We start from the raw sequence: 23,211 nt of genomic DNA, 5'->3' as shown, positions 1-23,211 counted from the left end.
GAATGTCATATAAGCCCAGAAATGAAACTAGCCAGAGGCTTCACGGAAGGCCTACCTGAGAAAGTAAAACAGAAATTATTCCTTTTTCCTAGATGTATAGTTGAAAACTAATCAGATCAGCTGAGTTGGACTGATATGTAAAAGGAAAAATTGAGAACTATACCATGTACTGAAACATAATATTTATAACACAGGTAGAACATATGTATTTTTTTCAGCAGGTAAAGGGAAAGATGTATGACCAAAGCACTAGGTAGAATAAGAAAATCATCATCTTACTTTCTTTCCTTTAAGGATAGTTTTCCATTCAGGGGAGATCTGATTTGTGGACATTCAAAAAATATGAAATAAGGCTAAGGATAATGACAAAAGTAAGAAAAAAACAAATGAAATGACAATGAGGCATAGCCAAGCACTTTCACTTAATTAGGCAAGTAGGATGATTCATCCACTAAGAAAACAAATGAAATATGCTGGAAACATATGTTTAACACTTAACGCTGCACAATGTGCAATGAAGCCAACTTAAAATTCAAATTTTAGTGAGCAAGTTATCTTTTTAAAATTACTAACTTACCTTGCTTCTTTCATTCATGCTAACTTTTCCCCTAGGGGTGCCTCCTTATTCCAAGAGGCATTGAGTCAGGACTTATTAGTATCTATCAGCAAGAACTTATAGACATCAATTTTAGCTTCTGAAGGAATCAAATATGTAGAAAGCATACCAGGCTCTATCTACTTTTACTTTGAACCACCACCTGTCATAATGTCCCAATTATAATGGACCAATCCTTGGGGCCCAAAATAATGACTGTTGTGCTGAAAATCTATAAGTATAAAGAGTAAAAGATGATTGACTTCCCTCCCTAGGATATAGTTTCCTTTCAGAGTTCTCCAAAAGAGCGTATACTAATATTCTATATTTTATTCAGGGTAGTGTTTACAGAGATATGTACATTTGTAAAAATTCAAATAGTACCTTAAGATTAGTGTACTTTAGGTACTTTACATATTTGATCGCTCAGTAAAAAGAAGAAAGAAAGAGGAACATCTCAAACTTGCCAATAAAACTTAAAGATATTCCTGTGGCAGAGGGACTAACCTCCCTAATACTCAGGTTTGATGAGAGAGCTGTAGATCTAACAGTGAGAGCGGCAAGTGAAGAGAACACACATATCACTGATCTTTAATAGAGATCACAGACAGCTAGGAAGCCCCTAAGTAGACATAGTGGGGTCCATGAAAAGACATGCCAGTTCCTTACTATGACATATCTCACCTTTAGGGGTTCATAAGCAGCAAATGTGGCACTGCTCTCCAAGTACTCTTCATATTCAGTCACACTCACTGTTACCAGAGTATGGCCCAGGGATTTGGCTGCGATATGTGTACTAGAACAGTGAGTTGGTCCAGGTCTTTGAATACCTGCAAATCAAAAAACATGGCTTCAGTAGGGTAATAAACAGTCAATTCTCAAGGAAATAAGTCTAAAGAAATATAATAATTTTAATACATTAAAAAAAATCTTGATCTCACATACTAACTACTAGGCCCTAATTGTTTATATCCATTGATATAAAAATCTGTTCCTTCTATTAACAGATATTTATCATGTAAGACACAATTCTATGTACAGTGAGGATACAAATATGAGCAAAGGTTCTGACCTCAAGGCATATATAGTTTAGAAGGGGAAAGTGAATATTTACATAAATTAAAATATTAGTAGAAAATGATAAGCATTATAGAAATCTAGAAAACAGGAAGATTACTTCTAGCTGGAGAGATCAAGGAAGGTTTATACATGTAGAAGGGAGTACCTCAAGCTGACAAATGAATGAACAAAGATAGAAATATAAATGAGATACAAATGAGTGTATGAAGGAGATAATACGGGAAATTTCAACTACAGTAGTTTGTCTAGCTAGAGCTGTGTATGAAGCCAAAGTATGAACTTATGAAAAGCAGGTTGGGTTATATTGTAGAGGGCCTTGAATACTAAATTAAAAGGATTTTGGCTGTAGTCCACTGGCAATGAGAAGCCTCTCAGAATTTTTGAGCAGGAAAAGCAATATCGAAGTTGAGCTTCATAAAGATCCATCTAGAAGCCATGATTATCAAGGGCAAGAACAGTTAGGAGGATATTGTTATATTCTAGGTGAGAGATAATGAGGGTCTAAAAATCAGGAGAGACACCCTGAGGACAGAGGAGAGGAGAGAGATGCGAGAGATGTTATATAGTATAACTAGCAAGGGCAAAGAAGAATTCCAAGTTGATGGCAACCTTAGAGATGTATTGTGAGAATTAAATGAGTTAATATATGAAAAGTATTCAGAACAGAGCCTAGCAAATAGTAAATGCTAAGTAAATGTTAGATGCTTCTACTGTCATTATTATTGATGAAAAAACATTGGCTATCAGGATGAAATTTGAAGTTCAATAACAGAACACAATGTTGATCTTTAAGGATAGCTAGCTTATTTATATCTTTTTTTCTGGTGAGGAAGATTGGCCCTGAGCTAACATCTGTTGCCAACCTTCCTCTTTTTGCTTGAGGAAGATTGTTGCTGAGCTAACATCTGTTCCAATCTTCCTCTATTTTATATGGGATGCCACCACAGCGTGGCTTGATGAGCAGTGTGTATGTCTGCGCCTGGGATCTGAACTGGCAAACGCCAGGCCACTGAAGTAGAGTGCGTGAACTTAACCATTACACCACCGGCACAGCGCTTCATATTCTTTTTTTATTTGAAAAATATACTTCCTTTTCTTGAATAAATTTAATGTATACATACATTAAATGGCACTAAATTCCTCTTAGAAAGAGGTATGATATATATTAAAGAAAGAAAGAAGAAAAGAGTTTGAGGCTAGAAACAGAAGACTTTAACATAAATTGAAAACTGATATTCTCTGGCCACAATGAACCCTGGATATGTTATTCAATTTCTATGCCTTTGTTTCTATATTACATTATAATATCTACTACAAGGCAGTTGAGAGAATAAATAAAAATATGGTCAAGAAAGCTAATATGTGAATTTAGACTATAATTTATAATTTCTGAATTGATGACTGGTCCTTTAGTTCAAAGACAAAGAATGGAGAAATAAAAAGCCTACTCTTACCTTCTTTTAGAAGAGTAAAAACACCTTGCTTATCCATGTTCAGATCCAATGATAAATGAGAGCAGTCTGTGAATGCGATGGCTTCTTTGGTCTCCTTATTTATGTGATACATTGCAATGGGGATTTCTATAATCTGGCCAATCTCCACATCAGCATGAAATGGTAACAGTTCCATTTTGTTCAGTTTTAGGACATATATCTGGAGGGAAAAAAGTTCATCTTTCAAGAAAGTTATGTTAGGAAAGTCTTGGGAGAAAAGAAAGCTTTCCTTAAATACTTAAATTTACACATACATGAATATATATGTATGTTTTGTATACAAAAACATATATTATATACCATATGTGTGTGTGTGTAAGGTGCTGAACATGCCACTCATTTTATTCCTTAATCAATTGATCTCTCTAAAGCATCTAAAACCATACATTAGGAATCTGGCAAATTACAGCAGTGCACAATTTTCTTAGCTTTTGTAAGCTAAGAATGGGTTTTACCTTTCTTTTTTTTCTTTTTTGAGGAAGATTAGCCCTGAGCTAACATCCACCGCCAATCCTCCTCTTTTTTCTGAGGAAGACTGGCCCTGAGCTAACATCCGTACCCATCTTCCTCTACTTTATATGTGGGACACCTGCCACAGCACGGCTGGACAAGCAGTGTGTAGATCCACACCCAGGATCCGAACCAGCGAACCCTGGGTCACCGAAGCAGAACGTGCAAACTTAACCTCTGCGCCACCAGGCTGGCCCTGGGATTTACCTTTCTAAAGGGTTGTAAAATGAAAAAGAACAAGAACAAAGAAGAATATGAGATAGAGACTGTATGTAGCCTACAAACACTAACATATTTACTATTTGGCCCTTTGCTGTTCTCTGATATAGAGCACTTCCTCTTTCTCGATATCCTTTTTTTTTTTTTGGAGGAAGATTAGCCCTGAGCTAACATCTGCCAGTCCTCCTCTTTTTGCTGAGGAAGGCTGGCCCTGAGCTAACATCCATGCCCATCTTCCTCCACTTTATATGTGGGATGCCTACCACAGCATGGCTTGCCAAGCGGTGCCATGTCCACACCTGGGATCCGAACTGGTGAACCCCAGGCTGCCAAGAAGCGGAACCTGAGAACTTAACCACTGCGCCACCAGGCCGGCCCCATCCATATCTTTTAAAAAATATCTTTTACTTTATAAAATAAAAATTTTTGATATAGATTTAATATTTGTGTCCTCCCCTAAATTCATATGTTGAAATTCTAACCCCAAGGTGATGGCATTAGGAGGTGAGGCCTTCGGGAGGTGATTAGGCCATGAGGGTAAAGCTCTCATGAATGGGATTTAGTGCTCTTATAAAAGAGACCCCACAGAGCTCCCTAGTCCTTTCCTCCATGTGAGGTTACAGCAAAAAGACAGCCTTCTATAAGCAGGAAGCTTTCTCTCACCAGACACTGAAGCTGCCAGTGCCTTGATTTTGGACTTCCCAGCCTCCAAAACTGTGAGAAATAAATTTCTGTTGTTCATGAGCCACCTAGTCTATGGTATTTTGTTGTAGCAGCCGGAATGAACTAAGACAGTCTTTTTTGTCACTTTCTATTGTTTCTTTTGCTAGTTCCTCTTATTCTCCCCATGTCCCTTAAAGAGATCCATATTACACAGCATCCATCTTCTCTTCTTACTCTGTATGCTTTTCCTGGGAAATTTTATCCAGTTCCAAAGCTTCAATGACTAACCATATGCATATAACTCCAAATTTTTATCTGTAGCCCTAACCTTTCAACATACTTCAGACTCCTATTTCCTATTCCAGTTACAAACATTCACCTGGATGCTCCCTAATTGAATCAAAATAAATGTATCCAAAACTGAATTCATCTTCCTCTTTTTCTTTTTCTTGTGTTTTCTATCCACCCAGCTGCCAAAGTTAGAAACCACTGTGTTTTTAAATCTTTCACTTTTCCGCACCCCACTTAGTCAAATCTGACTAAGTCTACCTCTAAAATAATCCTCTATTTGTCCCCTTCTCTCTATTCTCAATAGCATTTCACTAGTTGGCTTAACTGGACACTTTGCCTTCACTTTTTCCCTTCAATCCATTTTAGCTGACTAGTATATAGCACCAGCAACTATCTTTCATTTCTTTTGTTTTTTTGTAAGGAAGACTGTTGCTAAGCTAACAACTATGCCAATCTTCCTCCATTTTATGTAGGATGCTGCCACAGAGTGGCCTGATGAGCAAGGCTAGATCCGAGCCCAGGATCCCAACCCGTGAACCCAGGCCACTGAAGCGGAGTGCATGAACTTAACCACTATGCCACCAGGCTGGCCCCTCTTTTTTCCTTTTTATAAGATTTTATTTTTTCCTTTTTCTCCCCAAAGCCCCCCAGTACATAGTTGTATATTCTTCGTTGTGGGTCCTTCTAGTTGTGGCATGTGGGATGCTGCCTTAGCGTGGCTTGATGAGCAGTGCCATGTCCACGCCCAGGATTCGAACCGACGAAACACCGGGCCGCCTGCAGCGGAGCGCGCGAACCCAACCACTTGGCCACGGGGCCAGCCCCTCCTTTTTTTTAAAAATATTATAGTTATTGTCTGACTATAAAAACAATTAGATATCTTTCTAAACACAGGTTTTACCATATTATTGACCTTACTAAAAACTTGTGTTGGCGCCTCATTACCTAAAGCAGGGGTCAGCAAATGTTTTCTATAAAGGGTCAGATCGCAAATATATGTTTTTTTTTAAAGATTGACACTGGCGTCAGCCTAGTGGCGCAGCAGTTAAGTTTGCACGTTCCACTTCAGTGGCCTGGGGTTAGCGGGTTCAGATCCCGGGCATGGACATGGCACTGCTTGGTAAGCCATGCTGTGGGAGGCGTCCCACATATAAAGTAGAGGAAGATGGGCACGGATGTTAGTTCAGGGCCAGTCTTCCTCAGCAAAAAGAGGATGATTGGGAGCAGATGTTAGCTCAGGGCTAATGTTTCTCAAAAACAAAAAAGATTGGCACCTGAGGTAACATCTGTTGCCAAGCTTCTTTTTATTTTTCTTCTTCTCCTCAAAGCCCCCCAGTACATAGTTGTGTATTCTAGTTGCAGGTCCTTCTGGTTCTATGTGGGATGCCACCTCACCATGGCTTGATGAGCAGTGCCATGTCTGTGCCCAGGATCTGAACCAGCAAAACCCTGGGCCACTGAAGCGGAACGCGCAAACTTAACCACTTGGCCACAGGGCTGGCCCCCTAGATAGCAAATATTTTAGGCTTTGGGGGCCACACAGTCTCTGTGGCAACTACAAACTCTGTAGTTGTGGCTCAAAAGCAACTACAGACAACACATAAATGAATGAAACTGGCTGTGTTCTGATAAAACTTTCTTTACCAAAAAGACAGTGGGTTAAGTTTGACCCTTAGACCTTAGCTCGGTTCCATCCTTCAAAGTCTTGTTCAAGTTCCCACCTCTTCCTGGTAGTCTTGACTAGTCATATTTACAAGAATTTTTCTTTTATAAACTAATAGTACTTTTACTATACAATTCAAATAGCTCTCAATCATATACTGCTTTAAAATATCTCACATATAATTTACTTAAAATGTTATGTATTAAACTTTTCATGTGATTATATCTACCTAGTTAGACTTTAGATTCTTTAAAGTAGGAATGATATGTTATGCTTCTTTGAATGTCCTATTATACTTAGTATCATGTTAAGTACCTACAGGTACTCCATAAATGTTCACTGACTGGTAACAAAATGCTAAATTCTGCAGAGAATAACAACATACATTAACAAATATTAAAAGTGGGAGAAAAGTAGGAAATGGTTATATAACACATTAAAAAAGAGTTTTCAATATTTTAGAAACAAGATTGACAAACAAAAATATGAGACTAGAAATAAAGTTACTATAAAGGTCATATGATAATAACAATAAAATACAATAACAAAAATAGATAAACATTAATGAAGTAGTGAATATATTTCAAGCATTGGGTAAACACTATCTCATTTCATTCTGACAATAACCCTTTGAGGTAGATACTATCATTATCCCAATTTTAAATATTAGGAAACAAATGTAGGCATTAAATAACTGGCTGTTAAGTGAAGCAGGATTCAACCCAGGTCCAGAAATATTTAAGGAACGTGTACTTCCAGATTGAATTTGAGTATCATTTTTAAATAGCCAACTTGGGGGCTGGCCCAGTGGCATAGTGGTTAAGTTCACATGCTGTTCTTTGGCAGCTTGGGGTTTTCGGGTTAGGATCCTAGGTATGGACCTACACACTGCTCATCAAACCATGCTGTGGTGGCACCCCATGTACAAAGTAGAGGAAAACTGGCACAGATGTTAGCTCAAGGCCAATCTTGCTTAAAAATAAATAAACAAATAAATAAGTGAATATAGCCAATTTGGAATAGGAAAATTTTTTAAATGTGTCACTGTACTTAAATTTAGACAGTAATGTCTCAAGGGTGATACAAAGATTCTTTAGAGAGTTGTGTACCTTAATTTCTCCATATCGAAAGGGGTTATGAACATCTCGGGCCAAAACAGTACTGTTCCCCCTGACCTGACCTGCAGTCACCACTCCTTTAGTGGTTACCATGGCCACTGTTTCATTAAAAGAAGTCCACGTGAAGTTGCCACTGCCACCTTCTACCTGTGAAAAAATACAACCTTATATTTAATTACTATAGGAGGAAAAATGGAATTTAAGTGAAGAGGTAAAATCTGGTGAAATAAAGTTTAGGAAATAATAAAACTATATAATAAATTATTTCTGGGCACATTAAGAAACCATGATATGATAGTAAAGTAGCTAGGGCAAGGAAATGGGCAAAGAAAATAATAAAGGAAGGCTATGTAATGGTACCATCATAAAATGTCAAAAAGCGTACAAGGGAGATTGACAAAACTTTTTAAAACTCACAAGGAAAGGATATAATATGGAAGAGAGACAGAAAGTACACCAAGTCTTGTTAGGATGAGAGTTTTCAAGAGTACGATTTGATTGTCACCAAAAACCAAGTAATATTATTAGGATTGGGGGAAATAAAATTTAATATTAACCAAATTTCAATAAATTAAGCTATCAGAGAATCAGACTTATCTCATTGTGAATTCTCATATAATGACACCATACCTGTACTTTATAACGATATAACATTTCCATAGGATGATGAGGAAATGCCAGAAAGTTGGGTGTAAGCTTGATGGGAAAATAAATCTTCACTTCTTGCTGATGTACGATTGGAAATTTTATAGGCTGAGTATTTTTATTCTATAAGAGCAGAAAAAATGAGCCAAAGAGATTTTATAACAACTGTTTTTATGATCCACATTCATATTCAAAGCATCAACAAAATGGTATGCTAATAAATTACTCAACCAGTTTCTATCTATAAAATAAATAAATAAATGTTCCTATTCATTAAAGAAGCACAACTATTGTGATTCAATAATAATAAAAGGATTTTGCTAGACCTAAAATATGTATAATAATCAGAGAAAGTAGTTAAAATTTCCTGAAATAAAAGTTTTAAAGATTTTATTTTATTTTTTATTTTTCCTTTTACTCCCCAAAGCCCCCCAGTACATAGTTGTATACTTTTAGCTGTGGGTCCTTCTAGTTGTGGCATGTGGGATGCCACCTCAGCATGGCTTGATGAGTGGTGCCATGTCTGCGTATAGGACCCGAACTGGTGAAACCCTGGGCTGCCCAAGCAGAGCACCTGAACTTAACCACTCAGTGATGGGGCTGGCCCCAAAAGAGTCTTATCAAGGTGACGTCAGCATCATGGTGGAGTAAGTTGTTCCCTTTGTGTCTCCCTTCTAAGTTAAAACTAAATGGATGTTCATTAACCAACAGAGAATTCCCTACATAGTACAATAGGACATCTGAGAGATCCGCACAGCCATATACATGAAGGTGAGGGAACTGGATCCCTGGGAAACAGTGGAACTAGGTGAATGGACCCCTCCTCTTCCCCAGCAGCAGCAATCTAGGTTGCAGGTTCTCACATAGTAGACAGTGCAACTATAAGAGGAGGAGAGGGCAGCCCAGCCTGCGCCAAAGGCTTTTGGAGTGGTAGCACAGCCTGTAGGAGTGCCCACTGTGCTGCAGCAGCACCACTCATGAGGAATTCTCCCCACCAAGTGGTGCAGCTCAGCCCCCATGAAGGAGCCCCCACCAAGTGCAGCAGCTCAGCTGAACTGCCCATGAGTGCAGAACCTTCCCACACACACACATGAAAGAAAACACCCCTCCTCTCCCTAGCATACCAGCTCAGCTGGTCCCCTGCTGAGCACAGCAGTCCTGCACCACAGTGACCTTCTGATGGAGCACAGAGGCCCTGCCTTTGTGTGTGTGTGTGTGTGTTTGTGACTTGCCCCTAAGCTGAGGCAAGCATACTAACACAGAGAAGCTCCACTGGCACAACTTCCAGCAGACAGGGCAGGATCAGAAACACAGCTCCAGGGGCTGGCCCAGTGGCACAGCAGTTAAGTTCATGTGTTCTGCTTAGGCATCCCAGGGTTTGCTGGTGCAGATCCTGGGTGCAGAGCTATGCACTGCTTGTCAAGCCATGCTGTGGCAGGTGTCCCACACATAAAGTGGAGGAAGATGGGCACAGATGTTAGTTCAGGGCCAATCTTCCTCAGGAAAAAAGAGAAGGATTGGCAGCAAATGTTAGCTGAGGGCTAATCTTCCTCAAAAAAAAAAAAGAAAGAAAAAAAGAAACACAGCTCCTGCCCACTCCCCACCCCCAGCAGTGGCAGGTGGAATCTGCAACCTGATACTATCATAAATGCGCCAGCAAAGGATCAATTGATCAAACGCCATGAAGAACTACATTAAGACTTCAGAGCAGAAGGAAAATGACAAGTCCCCAGAAAGCAATCCTGAATTCACAGAAATTTACAATCTAAATGATAGAGAATTCAAAAGAGCTGTAATGAAGAAATCAATGAGTTACAAAAAATCTCAGAAAGACAGTTCAATGAGCTCAGGAATAAAATTAATGAGCAGAAGAAATACTTCACCAAAGAGATTGAAACTCTAAAAAAAAAAAAAAAAACAAAAAAATTCTGGATATGAAGAACACAATTAATGAGACAAAAAAATAATCTAGAATCCATAAAAAATAGAGCTGACACTATGGAGGACAGAATTAATGATTTAGAGGATAGAAATATAGAAATGCTTCAGGTGGAGGAGGAGATAAAACTAAGATTTTTCAAAAGATGAAGAAATTCTTTGAGAAATATCTGACTCAATTAGGAAAAGCAACATAAAGATTATAGATATCCCAGATGGAGATGAGAGGGACAGATGAGCAGAGAGCTTGTTCAAAGACATAATAGCTGAAAACTTCCCAAACCTGGGGAAAGAACTGGACTTACAAGTACATGAAGACAATAGAACTCCTAATTACATCAATGCAAAAAGACCTTCTCTAAGGCACATAATATTAAAACTGGCAAAAGTCAATGACAGAGGAAAAATATTAAGGGCAGCAAGAAGAAAATAACCTACAAAAGAACCCCTGTCAGGCTTTCCGTGGACTTTCAGCAGAAAACTTACAGGTTAGGAGAGAATGGAATGACAGATTCAAAATACTGAAAGATAAGAACTTTCAGTCAAGAATACTCCATCAAGCAAGACTATCCTTCATATACGATGGAGAAATAAAACCTTTCCAGGATAAACAAAAGCTGAGGGAGTTCACTGCCACTAGGTCTGCCTTACAAGAAATGTTGAAAGGAACCCTCCCATCTGAAACTAAAAAGCAAAGGTTTACAAAACCTCGAGCAAGGAGATAAATAGACAGAATCAGAAAATTGCAGCTCGATATCAGAATAGGTTAGTAAACAATTATAACATAAAAGACAAAGGGAAGGAAATTATAAAAAATAACTAAGAACACTTCAATTTAGTCACAAAGTCACAACACGGAAAAGAACAATTTGTGACAACAATAACTCAGAAGGGGAAGAGGAAAGAGAGTGAACCTTCTTAGGCTAATAGAGATAAGAGGCTATCAGAAAATGGACTATCTCATCTATGAGATCTTTTATATAAGCCTCACAGTAACCACTGAACAAAATATCAGAGCAGAGACACAAATCATAAATAAAGAGAAAACTGAGAAAACTAACATAGAAAACCACCAAACTGAAATGGCAGTCAGAAATATAAGGGAAAAGAGACAATGGAAATATAGAACAACCAGAAAATAAGAGAGAAAATGGCAGTATTAAGCCCTTATATATCAATATTCATTCTAAATGTAAATGGATTGAATTTACCAATAAAAAGACACAGAGTGGCCGGATGGATTAAAAACAAGACCTAATAATATGCTGCCTCCAGGAAACACATCTCAGCTCTAAAGACAAACATAGGCTCAGCATGAAGGGATGTAAGACAATACTCCAAGCAAATGGTAAGCAAAAGAAAGAAGGTGTTGCCATACTTACATTAGACAAAGCAGACTTCAAGATAAAAGAGACAAAGAGGGACAGTATATAATGATAAAAGGGACATTCCATCAAGAGGATATCACACTTATGAATATATATGCACCTAACACAGCAGCACCAAAGTATATAAAGTGACTATCAACAGACCTAAAGGGAGAAATTGACAGCAACACAATAATATAGGGGACCTCAACACTCCACTTACATTAATGGATAGATCATCCAGACAGAAAGTCAACAAGGAGACAGTAGCCTTAAATGAAATACTAGACCAGATGGACTTAATAGATATATATAGAACATTCCATCCCAAAACAGCAGAATACACATTCTTCTCAAGGCACATGGAACATTCTCAAAGCTAGACCATATGTTGGGAAACAAGGCAAGCCTCAATAAATTAAATGATTGAAATCATACCAAGCATCTTTTCTGACCACAATGCTATGAAACTAGAAATCAACTACAGGAAAAAGGCTGGGAAAGTCACAAATATGTGGAGACTAAACAACATGCTACTGAACAACCATCAGATCAATGAAGAAATCAAAGGAGAAATAAAAAAACAACTGGAAACAAAAGAAAATGAAAACACAACATACCAGCTCTTATAGGATGCAGCAAAAGCAGTGCCAAGAGGGAAATTTAGGGCAATACAGGCCTACCTCAACAAACATGAAAAACATCAAATAAGTAATATTAAACTAAACCTAACAGAATTAGAAAAGAAGAACAAGTGAGGCCTAAAGTCAGCAGAAGGAGGAAAATAATAAAAATTAGACCAGAAATAAATGAAATAGAGACTAAAAAATCAATAGAGAGGATCAATGAAATGAAGAGAAAAAGCTCAAATAAATAAAATTTAAAATGAAAAAGGAGAAATTACAATGGATACCACAGAAAAACAAAGGATTATAAGAGAATACTATGAAAAACTATATGCCAACAAATTGGACCTAGAAGAAACAGATAAATTCTTGGACTCATACAACCTCCCAAAACTGAATCAAAAAGAAATAGAGGGCAAGTCTTGTTTGCCTAGTGGTTAAGTTAGGTGTGTTCTGCTTTGGTGGTCCAAGTTTGGTTCCTGGGTGTGGACCTACATCACTAATCTGTCAGTGTCCATGCTGTGACGGTGGCTCACATACAAAAAGAGGAAGATTGCCAGTGGATGTCAGCTTGGGGTAAATCTTCCTCAGCAAAAAAGAAGAAGAAGAAGGAGAAGAAGGAGAAGAAGAAGGGGATAATCTGAATAGACCAATCACAAATAAAGAGATTTAAACAGTAATCAACTATAGCAAAGTACAAAATCAACTTACAAAAGTCAGTTGCATTTTCATACACTAGTAATGAACTAGCAAAAAGAGAAGTCAATCATATATACAATCACAACAAAAAGAATAAAATATCTCGGAATAAACTTAACCAAGGAGGTGAAAGACCTATAAACTGAAAACTATAAGACATTATTGAAAGAAATTGAAGAAGACATAAAGAAATAGAAAGATATTCCATGCTCATGGATTGGAAGAGTAAACATAGTTAAAATGTCCATACTTCCTAAAGTAATCTAGAGATTCAATGAAATCCCTATCAGAATTCCAATGACATTCTTCACGGAAATAGAACAAAGAACCCTAAAATTTATACGGAACAACAAAAGACCCTGAATAGCCAAAGCAATCCTGCAAAAAAAGAACAAAGCTGGAGGCATCACAATCCCTGACTTCAAAATATACTACAAAACTACAGTAATCAAGACAGCATGGTACTGGCACAAAAACAGACAAAGAATTGAAACCCCAGAAATAAAACCACACATGTGTGGACAGCTAATCTTTGATAAAGGAGCCAAGAACATACAATGGAGAAAGGAAAGTCTCTTCAATAATTGGTGTTGGGAAAACTGGCCAGCCACAATGCAAAAGAATGAAAGCAGACCCATATCTTACACCATACACAAAAATTAACTCAAAATGGATTAAATACTTGAATGGAAGACCTGAAATCATAAAAAGCCTAGATGAAAATATAGGCAGTACACTCTTTGACATTGGTCTTAGCAGCATCTTTTCAAATACCATGTCTACTCCGGCAAGGGAAACAAAAAAAAAAATAAACAAACGGGACTACATCAGACTAAAAAGCTTCTGCAAGGCAAAGGAAAACATGAACAAAATGAAAAGACAATCCACCCACTGGGAGAAAATATTTGTAAATCATATATCCAACGAGGGGTTATTTTCCAAAATATAAAGCACTCATACAACTCAACAACAAAAAAACAACTAACCTGATCAAAAAATGGGCAGGCATTTTTTGATATGCGCAGGCATTTTTTAATATGAACAGGCATTTTTCCAAAGGAGATATACAGATGGCCAACAGGCACATGAAAAGATGTCCAACATCACTAATTATTAAGACCACGCAAATCAAAACCACAATGAGATATCACCTCATACCTATCTGAATGTCTATAATTAACAAGATATGAAATGTTTTGAAGAGGATGTAGAGAAAAGGAAACCCTAATACACTGCTTGTGGGAATGCAAACTGAGCAGCCACTATGGAAAACAGTATGGAGATTTCTCAAAAAATTAAAAATAGAAATACCATACAACCCAGTTATCCCACTACTGGATATTTATCCAGAAAACATGAACTCAACAATCAAAAGAGACCTATCCACCCCTATGTTCATTGCAGCATTATTCACAATAGCCAAGATGTGGAAGCAACCCAAGTGCCCATCAACCGATGAATGGATAAAGATGTGGTATATATATATATAAAGGAATACTACTCAGCCATAAAAAAGACAAAAGCGTCCCATTTGCAACAACATGGATGGACCTTGAGATTATTACTTTTGGAGAAATAAGCCAGACAGAGAAAGACAAAGACCATATGATTTCACTCCTATGTGGAAGATAAACAAATATCTGGATAAAGAGAACAGATTAGTGGTGACCAGAAGGGAAGAGGGTGGAGGATGGGCAAAAGGGGGGGTACATATGTATGGTGACAGATAAAAACTAGACTATTGGGGGCCAGCCCCGTGGTCCAGTGGTTAAGTTCGCATACTCTGCTTTGGCAGCCCAGGGTTTCACCAGTTCGGATCCTGGGAGAGGACATGGCACCGCTCATCAGGCCACGTTGAGGTGGCATCCCACATGCCACAACTAGAAGGACCCACAACTAAAATATACAACTATGTACTGGAGGGATTTGGGGAGAAAAAGCAGGGGAAAAAAAAAGAAGATTGGCAACAGCTGTTAGCTCAGGTGCCAATCTTTAAAAAAAAGAAAAGAAAAGTAGACTATTGGTGATGAGCACGATGCAGTCTATACAGAAACTGGTATATAATAATGTACATCTGAAATTACACAAAGTTATAAGCCAATAACGACCTAAATTTAAAAAAAGTTTTCTCAACATAGGAATGGAAATTATAGTTTCTGAAAGAAAGAGCCTTGGACATCCATCAGTTAAGTACATAAACTAAATGATAGGGATATGACAAGCTATTCAGAAGAAAAGACAACATTTAAAGATGCTTGGGTAAGACGTTCCCCTCATGCTTAAAAACAAGAGCAAGGTTTAGGAGTGAATCTATACAAGTGAAATGGAGTCCTCACACTCAACTGTGTCGGTGTTTTCCCTTTGAAGGCAAAAATCTATCTACCTACCTACCTACTTATCTACCTATCTATCTATCGATTGATCTATCTATTTTTTAAGGAAGCCCTGAAATATTTATCAACAGTCTCACATCTGCAATAATGCCCCTGATTCTTCTCCTCACTCTCTTAAGGTAGCTAGGTCATAAACAGAAAACAAGTCTTTCAGTTTAAAAGAACATCATTATATTTTAGCCCACTGAGACTGATTTTGGACTTTTGACCTTCAGAACTATAAGATAATAAATTTGTGTTGTGTTAAGCTGAAAAAAGAATACAGAGAGAGCATCATTCTGATGGTATTTAAGTGATCAGTGAGAGAAACAAGAAGAAATCTACCGAAAGTAGGAAACATAGCTTGGCCTGGATAGAACTCTTATAATTCAAGAATAAGGTAATAGTACAAAATGAGTTGGTCCTAGGAAGACATTTTATAATATATATGTAAAAAGGAGAGAATATATCACCTAAAAAGGCAGAGGATGACATACTCTTGAAAAATATTTACTGCAGGGAACATAAATTTTCAACAGTATCCACGAGAAAACATGGACATGAAATAAAAGATAAAAGCAGAGCTAAGACAACAAAGTGGGATATAAAGAGGGACATGGCTGAGTGCAGGATGAAATTTAAAGTGAGCTGGACAAAATAAGATAAAAATGTATAAAAATTTTAAATGGCATAAGAGTTTTAAAACACAATAAAAACAGTAAAGAACAGAATCAACCATAAAGAACAGAATCAACTCCGTAGAAAACTAAATGTTTAATATGGAAGACAATTTAGAAAGCACTCTCAGAATGTATGGAAAGTATACAGGCTAAAACAGACAACAAAGAACTTGAGATCCCAAGTCTAGATAATCGGTTGTTCTTAACAGGTTTATTTAAATAACCACTGACATCTAAGTATGACTTTCCACAAGTTTTGATATGTAGTATTTTCAATGGCATTCCATTATGATTTCCTTTTTAATGTATGAGCTATTTAGAAGTAAATTATTAAAGTTTCTAAATATGTAATTTTTAAAAATCCCTTTATTGTTTATTTTAATTGTATTATTATTGCAGAACAAGGTAATATTGTAATAAAGGCTTCTTCTAGGGTAGTCATACTCTAGAAGATTCCTTATATGGAACTTAAGTTGGGGATTTAAACCCCTGATCTAATCATTTTTTCCCCCATGTTATCCAGCACACTAAGAAACAACAATCAACCACATTAGATCCCTGATTTTTACTAACATGTTTTATGGTAGCTACTACTTGGTAACCAAAAGTCTTGCCTTCTACATGCACTTGACTGTAATGTCTACAGGTAATAATTTAAGTAGCTGTTTTGCTATTGAATGTCATGGACTATCAGGGCTCACTTTATTACTGAAAACAGGGTCACTAATATCTTTAAATCTAATAATATAAGAGAACACAGGACCAATTTGGAGAACCCAGCCTCGAAGATGGCCCCCAATGATCCCCACCTCCTGGTATTCACACTCTTATATAGTTCCCTTTACAATGTATCAGGAATGGTCTGAATGACCAATAAAATATGGCAGAAGGGCTTATATTATAAAAGAAGAAAGATGTAATGATCCAGTATAAGATTCTTCCACCATAAGAAACTTTAAAAAGAAAATAAAATTAAATCCAAAGGAAAAGAAAGTGAATAATAAAGATAAAAGAGCCAAGAACATACAATGGAGAAAGGAAAGTCTCTTCAACAAATGGTGTTGGGAAAACTGGCCCGCCACATGCAAAAGAATGAAAGTAGACCATTATTTTATACCATACACAAAAATTAACTCAAAATGGATTAAAGACTTGAATATAAGACCTGAAACCATGAAACTTCTAGAAGAAAACATAGGCAGTACACTCTTTGACATCAGTCTTAGCAGCATATTTTGAAGTACTATGTCTGACCAGGCCAGGGTCAGAAATATAGAAAAATAAACAAACAGAAAAAATAAACAAATGGGATTACATCACTTCTGCACAGCAAAGGGAACCATCAACAAAATGAAAAGGCAACCTAACAATTGGGAGAAGATATTTGCAAACCATATATCTGCTAATGGGTTAATATCCAAAATATAGAAAGAACTCATGAAACTCAACAACAAAAAACTAACAACCCAATTAAAAAATGGGCAAAAGATCTGAACAGACATTTCTCCAAAGAAGATATACAGATGGCCAACAGCACATGAAAAGAAGTTCAACATCACTAAAATCAGGGAAATGCAAATCAAAACCACAAAGAGATATCACCTCATGCAAGTCAGAATGGCTATAATTAACAAGACAGGAAATAACAAGTGTTGGAGAGGACGTGGAGAAAAGGGAACTCTCATACACTGCTAGTGGGAGTGCAAACTGTTGCAGCCACTATGGAAAACAGTATGGAGATTCCTCAAAAAATTAAGAATAGAACTATTATACAATCTAGCTATTCCACTGCTGGGTATTTATCCAAAGAACATGAAAACATGAACGCGTAAAGATACATGCACCCCTATGTTCATTGCAGTATTATTCACAATAGCCAGGACTTGGAAGCAACCTAGATGCCCATTAAGGGATGAATGGACAAAGAAGATGTGGTGTATATATACACAATGGAATACTACTCAGCCATAAGAAACGATGAAATCCAGCCATTTGTGACAACATGGACGGACCTCGAGGGTATTATGCTAAGTGAAATAAGTCAGAGGGAGAAAATCAAATACCATATGATCTCACTCATAAATAGAAGACAAAGACAACATACAAACTCACAGAGACAGAGATTGGATTGGCTGTTACCACAGGGGAAGGGGGGAGGGAGGAGGACAAAAGGGGTGACGAGGCATATGTGTATGGTAATTGATTACAATTAGTCTTTGGTGGTGAACATGATGTAACCTACATAGAAATTGAAATACAATGATGTACACCTGAAATTTATATAATATTATAAACCAATGTTACCATGACAAAAAAATTAATAAAAAAAATTACGTTAATTGCTGCAAACATTTTGGTGAATATCTTCCCAGAAATCTCTCTTACCATAAGTATATGTGTGAATGTGCATATATAATTTTATTTATATGTGGCCTCAATATATATAATGTTTGTTCCTGTTTTGTTCACTCAATAATATCATCAACATCTTCTGTGTCAATGAAAATAAGATGTGTCATCATTTTTAATGGCTGCACAGTAAAAAATAAATACATAAATAAATAAAAAGCAGGATCTGTGTGATTGAAGAGTGATTCCAGAATAAAGTCAAACTGCCAGAAATACCATAACAACGGATTAAAAAAATCATTGTGTATTAAATATTGTTGAAAAATCTGGATATATTTTAATAATGACTAGAGATATATATGTGACCATAACTAATCCAAACACCATTCGTTCATTTAACAAATACTCATTTGTACCAACTATATGTCACTCTGCTAGATGTTAGAGCAACAGTTGTGAACAAAGTAGGCATAATCATTGCCCTCAAAGTTTATAATCTAATGAAAGAAGCAAATAATAATAATAGAGTATGATGAGTATTATGATCTGGGAAGCTCATGGAGCTCTGAGAACATATGAAGGGAAAACATACCTGAGGAACTGATATTTAAGCTGGCCCTGTATATTGAGTACGGAGCAAGTGTTGTAGAGAAAAGGAACAATATTTGCTTATAAAAGCAAAAATAAACAAATGAAAATAAAACTTAGAGGAAAAAAGGGACAAAGCTCTTTCTAGAAACTGAAAGTTCAGTATGGCTGAAATAGAAGACAGGGAGAGTGACAAGACCTGAGACTGGAGAATTTGTCATAGGACAATCATTTAGGTAGAGTTACAAACTCAAATGCCTACAAGTACCACGTAGATAACAAACAGGTTTATTAAGCTGAATATAAAATAACAGGGAATGGCAGAAAACAGAGCAAACTGAAAGTGTAGTCTAAATGGTGTAGCCACTATTTCAGCCAATCACTCTCATATTTTCATATAATCTAGTGAATCAGAAATCTTGTTATTTGAAATTTCCCAATTAAAAAGAAACTTAAATGCCAAAATAAAAAACAAGACTACAAACCAAGATAGTCTGCAGGTCACCAGTTCGTGATCTCTGTCATAGAGAGTCCTATAAAACCATGTTAAGAAATTTAAATTTTACCTTAAAATCAGTGGGAAGATACCAAAGGAATTTAAACAGTAAACACATAATAATTTTTGTTGTTTTTGGAATATCATTCTAGCTAGCGGCAATATCAAAGGTAGGAATACCAGTTAAGAAGCTACTGTGAAAGTCTAGGTGAAAGACAGCAGTGGGGATAGTAAGAAATGGGTTTGAGAGACTTTTAGAACTGCCATGGCATTCAATAACGTATTGAATGTAGAAGGTGAGGAAGAAGGCAGAGTCAAGGGTGACTCTTGGGATTTTGTTTTAAACAACTGAGTGAAAAGATCACTGGAGAAAAAGTAGGTTTGGAAGAGGGAAATAAATTTAGCAGGCTGTTAAAAATCAGGTACTTATACATTTTAGGGGCATTACAAACAGATACATTCCGTATCCCTTTATCTAGAAACTCTATTTCTGGTATTATACTATATGAAAATTAGCCAAAATGAAAAGAAATTGTACCAATATACTCAGTTATGACATTTACAATAGTAAAAATACTGGAAATAAAGTAAAAATTCAATGTTCATGGCATGGTTAAATAAATTGGCATATTAACCCTTTGGATTTTTAGAATAGAAAGTACTCTATGTAGACCTGATGACACATGGAAATGTGTATATGAAATAATTTTTTAAAGGAACCTCAAATGATACTTATACACAATGACCATAAATGCAGGCGTGTGCAATAACAAAGAATGAAACAGAAAATTTGTGGAGGTATAATCTACTGAATGTACTGTTTATCAGTTTCTTTTTCGCTTTTGCGAAAGATAAAGGTGGGATAGGCCATTTATCTGCTTGCAAATCAACAAGTCAGCCAAGCCTCATCAGTGTTCTCAGGATTCAAAGATTGTCCTTTTAATTCCTACCTGGTAAATGATGGAAGTCAAAGATGCATTTATCACCACGATACCATCTTTCAGGGCTTTTACTACATGGTAAGATCCATTTGCGGTAGTTAGCTGCTCTTCAAAGTACTCTCTTAGGAACTGGCACATAATCCTGAGATTCTGGAAAGGAGCCCAACAGCAAGACAAACCTGAAAAGATGTTTTTTCCCTAAAGCCATCTCAATCCGCAAAGCATTAAAAAGAAGAAAAAAAGTGTTGCTATGCACTCTGGGGGTAAAAAAATAAAAATAAAATCTTTCCTTTCCTTCATGGAAATTCTAAGTTGGAAAGATGTGATTTTTGTTTTAGAATATTTACATATTTTATTAAATCTTTACAATCAGTAATTATAATCAAATACACAATTATATACAAGGATTATATTTTCCAAGACTTTTACATCACAGTACATAGTTTCCCTTTGAAATATTGTATACATTTATCACCAAACATATAATCCAACAACAGTAGTGTTACAGCACCTGTTAATACAGACATCTTTTTCATAAATTACATCATAAGAAAATATACGGCTATAGGGGCTGGCCCCGTGGCCGAGTGGTTAAGTTCGCACACTCCACTGCAGGCGGCCCAGCGTTTCGTTGGTTCAAATCCTGGGCACGGACATGGCACTGCTCATCAAACCATGCTGAGGCAGCGTCCCACATGCCACAACTGGGAGGACCCCAACTAAGAATATACAACTATGTACTAGGGGGCTTTGGGAAGAAAAAGGAAAAAAATAAACTCTTAAAAAAAACAACAACCAAAAAGAAAATATATGGCTATAAATTGGGCTTTTAAAAATCTCTTTTATATGGAAAGATGTAATTTTAAAATGGTGCTAGTTTTTGAAAGATCCATTAATGGCAAATCATCAGAAATAGAAAGAGTCAAAGCTTATGTAAATTTTAGTGTAATTTGTGCCGTTCCATAAGTTGACAGTTCTCAGGGCGAAAAAAAAAAAAAAGGGACGCTGGAGAATGAATGCAAAACTTCACATCTGATGTTCTCACTGCTACTCTCACCACTACAAAACTGTGGTAACCATTTCTGAAGTGAAGTTGTTGAATGAGGATCCCCTCCAAAGTTTTATCACTGGTGCTGTCTTCAACTCTTCTCTATAATTCTGACCCAATTGTATCTTTTATTTCTGGTTTAGCATTCTTCAAGGACAGAACTATTTAATAATAATAATAATAAAGTAGTAACTTTCCAAAGGTAAAATCTGGAAGCAAAAGAAAAAAAAAGGCTTCCTAGCTAGAAAGATGGCCAACTCAAGGAGTTATCCATATAAGGGGCGAGACAAATACAAAAGAGAGACTCACATCTGAAATATAGACCTTCGTGCTGCTTTTATCAAACACTTCTACTGTAATGACATACACTTGTCCCACCTCTAGACTCCATCGGTCTCCAGGTTGGACTGTGAAACCTATACCCAAATCAAGAAACAAAAATATTAGAAGAGGCCAACATTTTTCTACAATGCATTAAAAAATACAAACTTAAAAAGCGATTCAAAGAGCAAAACTGGCTAAAAGATGGAGACGGTTTACAAAGTATATCCTTTAGTTTCCTCTATCAAATTGTATAATAATTTGGGGTTCCAAAGATTCTGGCTTAACTTAGCTCATCTCAGGTATAAAGAAACACTCTCACTTATATCTGTACACAAAAAGAAACGACAATTTTGCTCATTTCCAATGTGTCAGGCAAGATTTCAGCTTCTTTCAATCAGATTCATTGTTTCACATGGCCTAAGGACATTAGGATTCTTTTTTGGATCTTCATATGTTTTCACAATCTGTTTCAGGATGCTTCATTCTTGTGGATAGCATTTAACCAGAACAAGGTGAGACAACATGTCAAAGTAAGGTTGAATTTGAAGTTAGTTAAGTCTCAAAATGAAGGTTAAAGAAGCGCTCTAGTTTTTAACGCATTCATTTTAGTGAAATAGTATAAGCTATTCATCGTTCTGAAAATCATTATCTAAAAATACCTAAAAATCCGGGCTCTACAACATAGATGGTGCAATTGGGGAGTCCAGACACAGATCGCATATGGACATCTTAATTTTTGCTTAAGGAAATCATATGAGTGACAGTTGGTAGAAAGAGAAATGTGAGCTACCAAAGAAAAAAATAATAAACCTACAAACAAAATTTCTCTTTTATTATCCTTTGGAAAGCAAAACTTAAATGTGTGCACTTCTAATAAAAGTCTGAGGGACACAGTCATCACAGGAATCAGGTATTCTTGAATTTCAAATTTGAGGAAGATGAAATAAAAGATCATGCTCCATGATTTTAATATTCATTTAGCTGCAGAACCCTTTCTCCAAATAAATTCTTACACAGGAGCCCATTATGGAAAGCAGGACAAAGTGGCATCACTCTGGCCAAGGAATGAACAGTGGTGATGGAGAGGGAGGGAAGGGCACGACTTGCCATCCAGCCCAGCAACTTGCCTTGGGATCTGCAGAAAGTTTTAAAAATCACAAGTTTGTTCTCTACTATCTGCAGCAAATCTGTAAGACCAAAATGTTTTCTCTTTGCCATCAAAGATATGTCTAGGTCACTTATACATCATACTACCCACTATCCCCTTCAGTTAAATTCTAGCATAAATACAAATTTATTCTGCTATCAGTCTATATAGAATCTAATTAGGAATACACTTCCCTCTCAAAAATACACTACATCCGGGCTGGCCCCGTGGCCGAGTGGTTAAGTTCGCGCGCTCCGCTGCAGGCGGCCCAGTGTTTCGTTGGTTCGAATCCTGGGCGCGGACATGGCACTGCTCATCAGACCACGCTGAGGCAGCGTCCCACATACCACAACTAGAAG

At 36.8% G+C, this 23,211-nt stretch overlaps 1 protein-coding gene and 1 long non-coding RNA gene across 2 annotated transcripts in view; one reads left to right on the top strand and one right to left on the bottom strand.

The window, feature by feature from the left end:
* Nucleotides 1-23,211, top strand: part of LOC124250144 (uncharacterized) — a 73,784-nt gene that overhangs the window by 31,062 nt on the left and 19,511 nt on the right. The window lies entirely within an intron of this gene.
* NUP210L (nucleoporin 210 like) overlaps nucleotides 1-23,211 on the bottom strand; it is a 91,984-nt gene that overhangs the window by 50,117 nt on the left and 18,656 nt on the right. Inside the window, exons 8-14 of the mRNA XM_046681945.1 lie at nucleotides 22,365-22,433; nucleotides 21,691-21,797; nucleotides 20,343-20,483; nucleotides 8,263-8,400; nucleotides 7,624-7,779; nucleotides 3,130-3,328; nucleotides 1,280-1,425 (exon numbers count right to left, since the gene is read on the bottom strand). Coding sequence (XP_046537901.1) covers nucleotides 1,280-1,425; nucleotides 3,130-3,328; nucleotides 7,624-7,779; nucleotides 8,263-8,400; nucleotides 20,343-20,483; nucleotides 21,691-21,797; nucleotides 22,365-22,433 — 956 coding nt within the window. The remainder of the gene's footprint in view (nucleotides 1-1,279; nucleotides 1,426-3,129; nucleotides 3,329-7,623; nucleotides 7,780-8,262; nucleotides 8,401-20,342; nucleotides 20,484-21,690; nucleotides 21,798-22,364; nucleotides 22,434-23,211) is intronic.

Source organism: Equus quagga, chromosome 13 (genome assembly GCF_021613505.1).
Source record: "Equus quagga isolate Etosha38 chromosome 13, UCLA_HA_Equagga_1.0, whole genome shotgun sequence".
In the NCBI taxonomy this organism is placed as follows: Eukaryota; Metazoa; Chordata; class Mammalia; order Perissodactyla; family Equidae; genus Equus; species Equus quagga.
The sequence above is the reverse complement of the archived record's forward strand: the minus strand, read 5'-3'. Positions and strand labels throughout refer to the sequence as shown.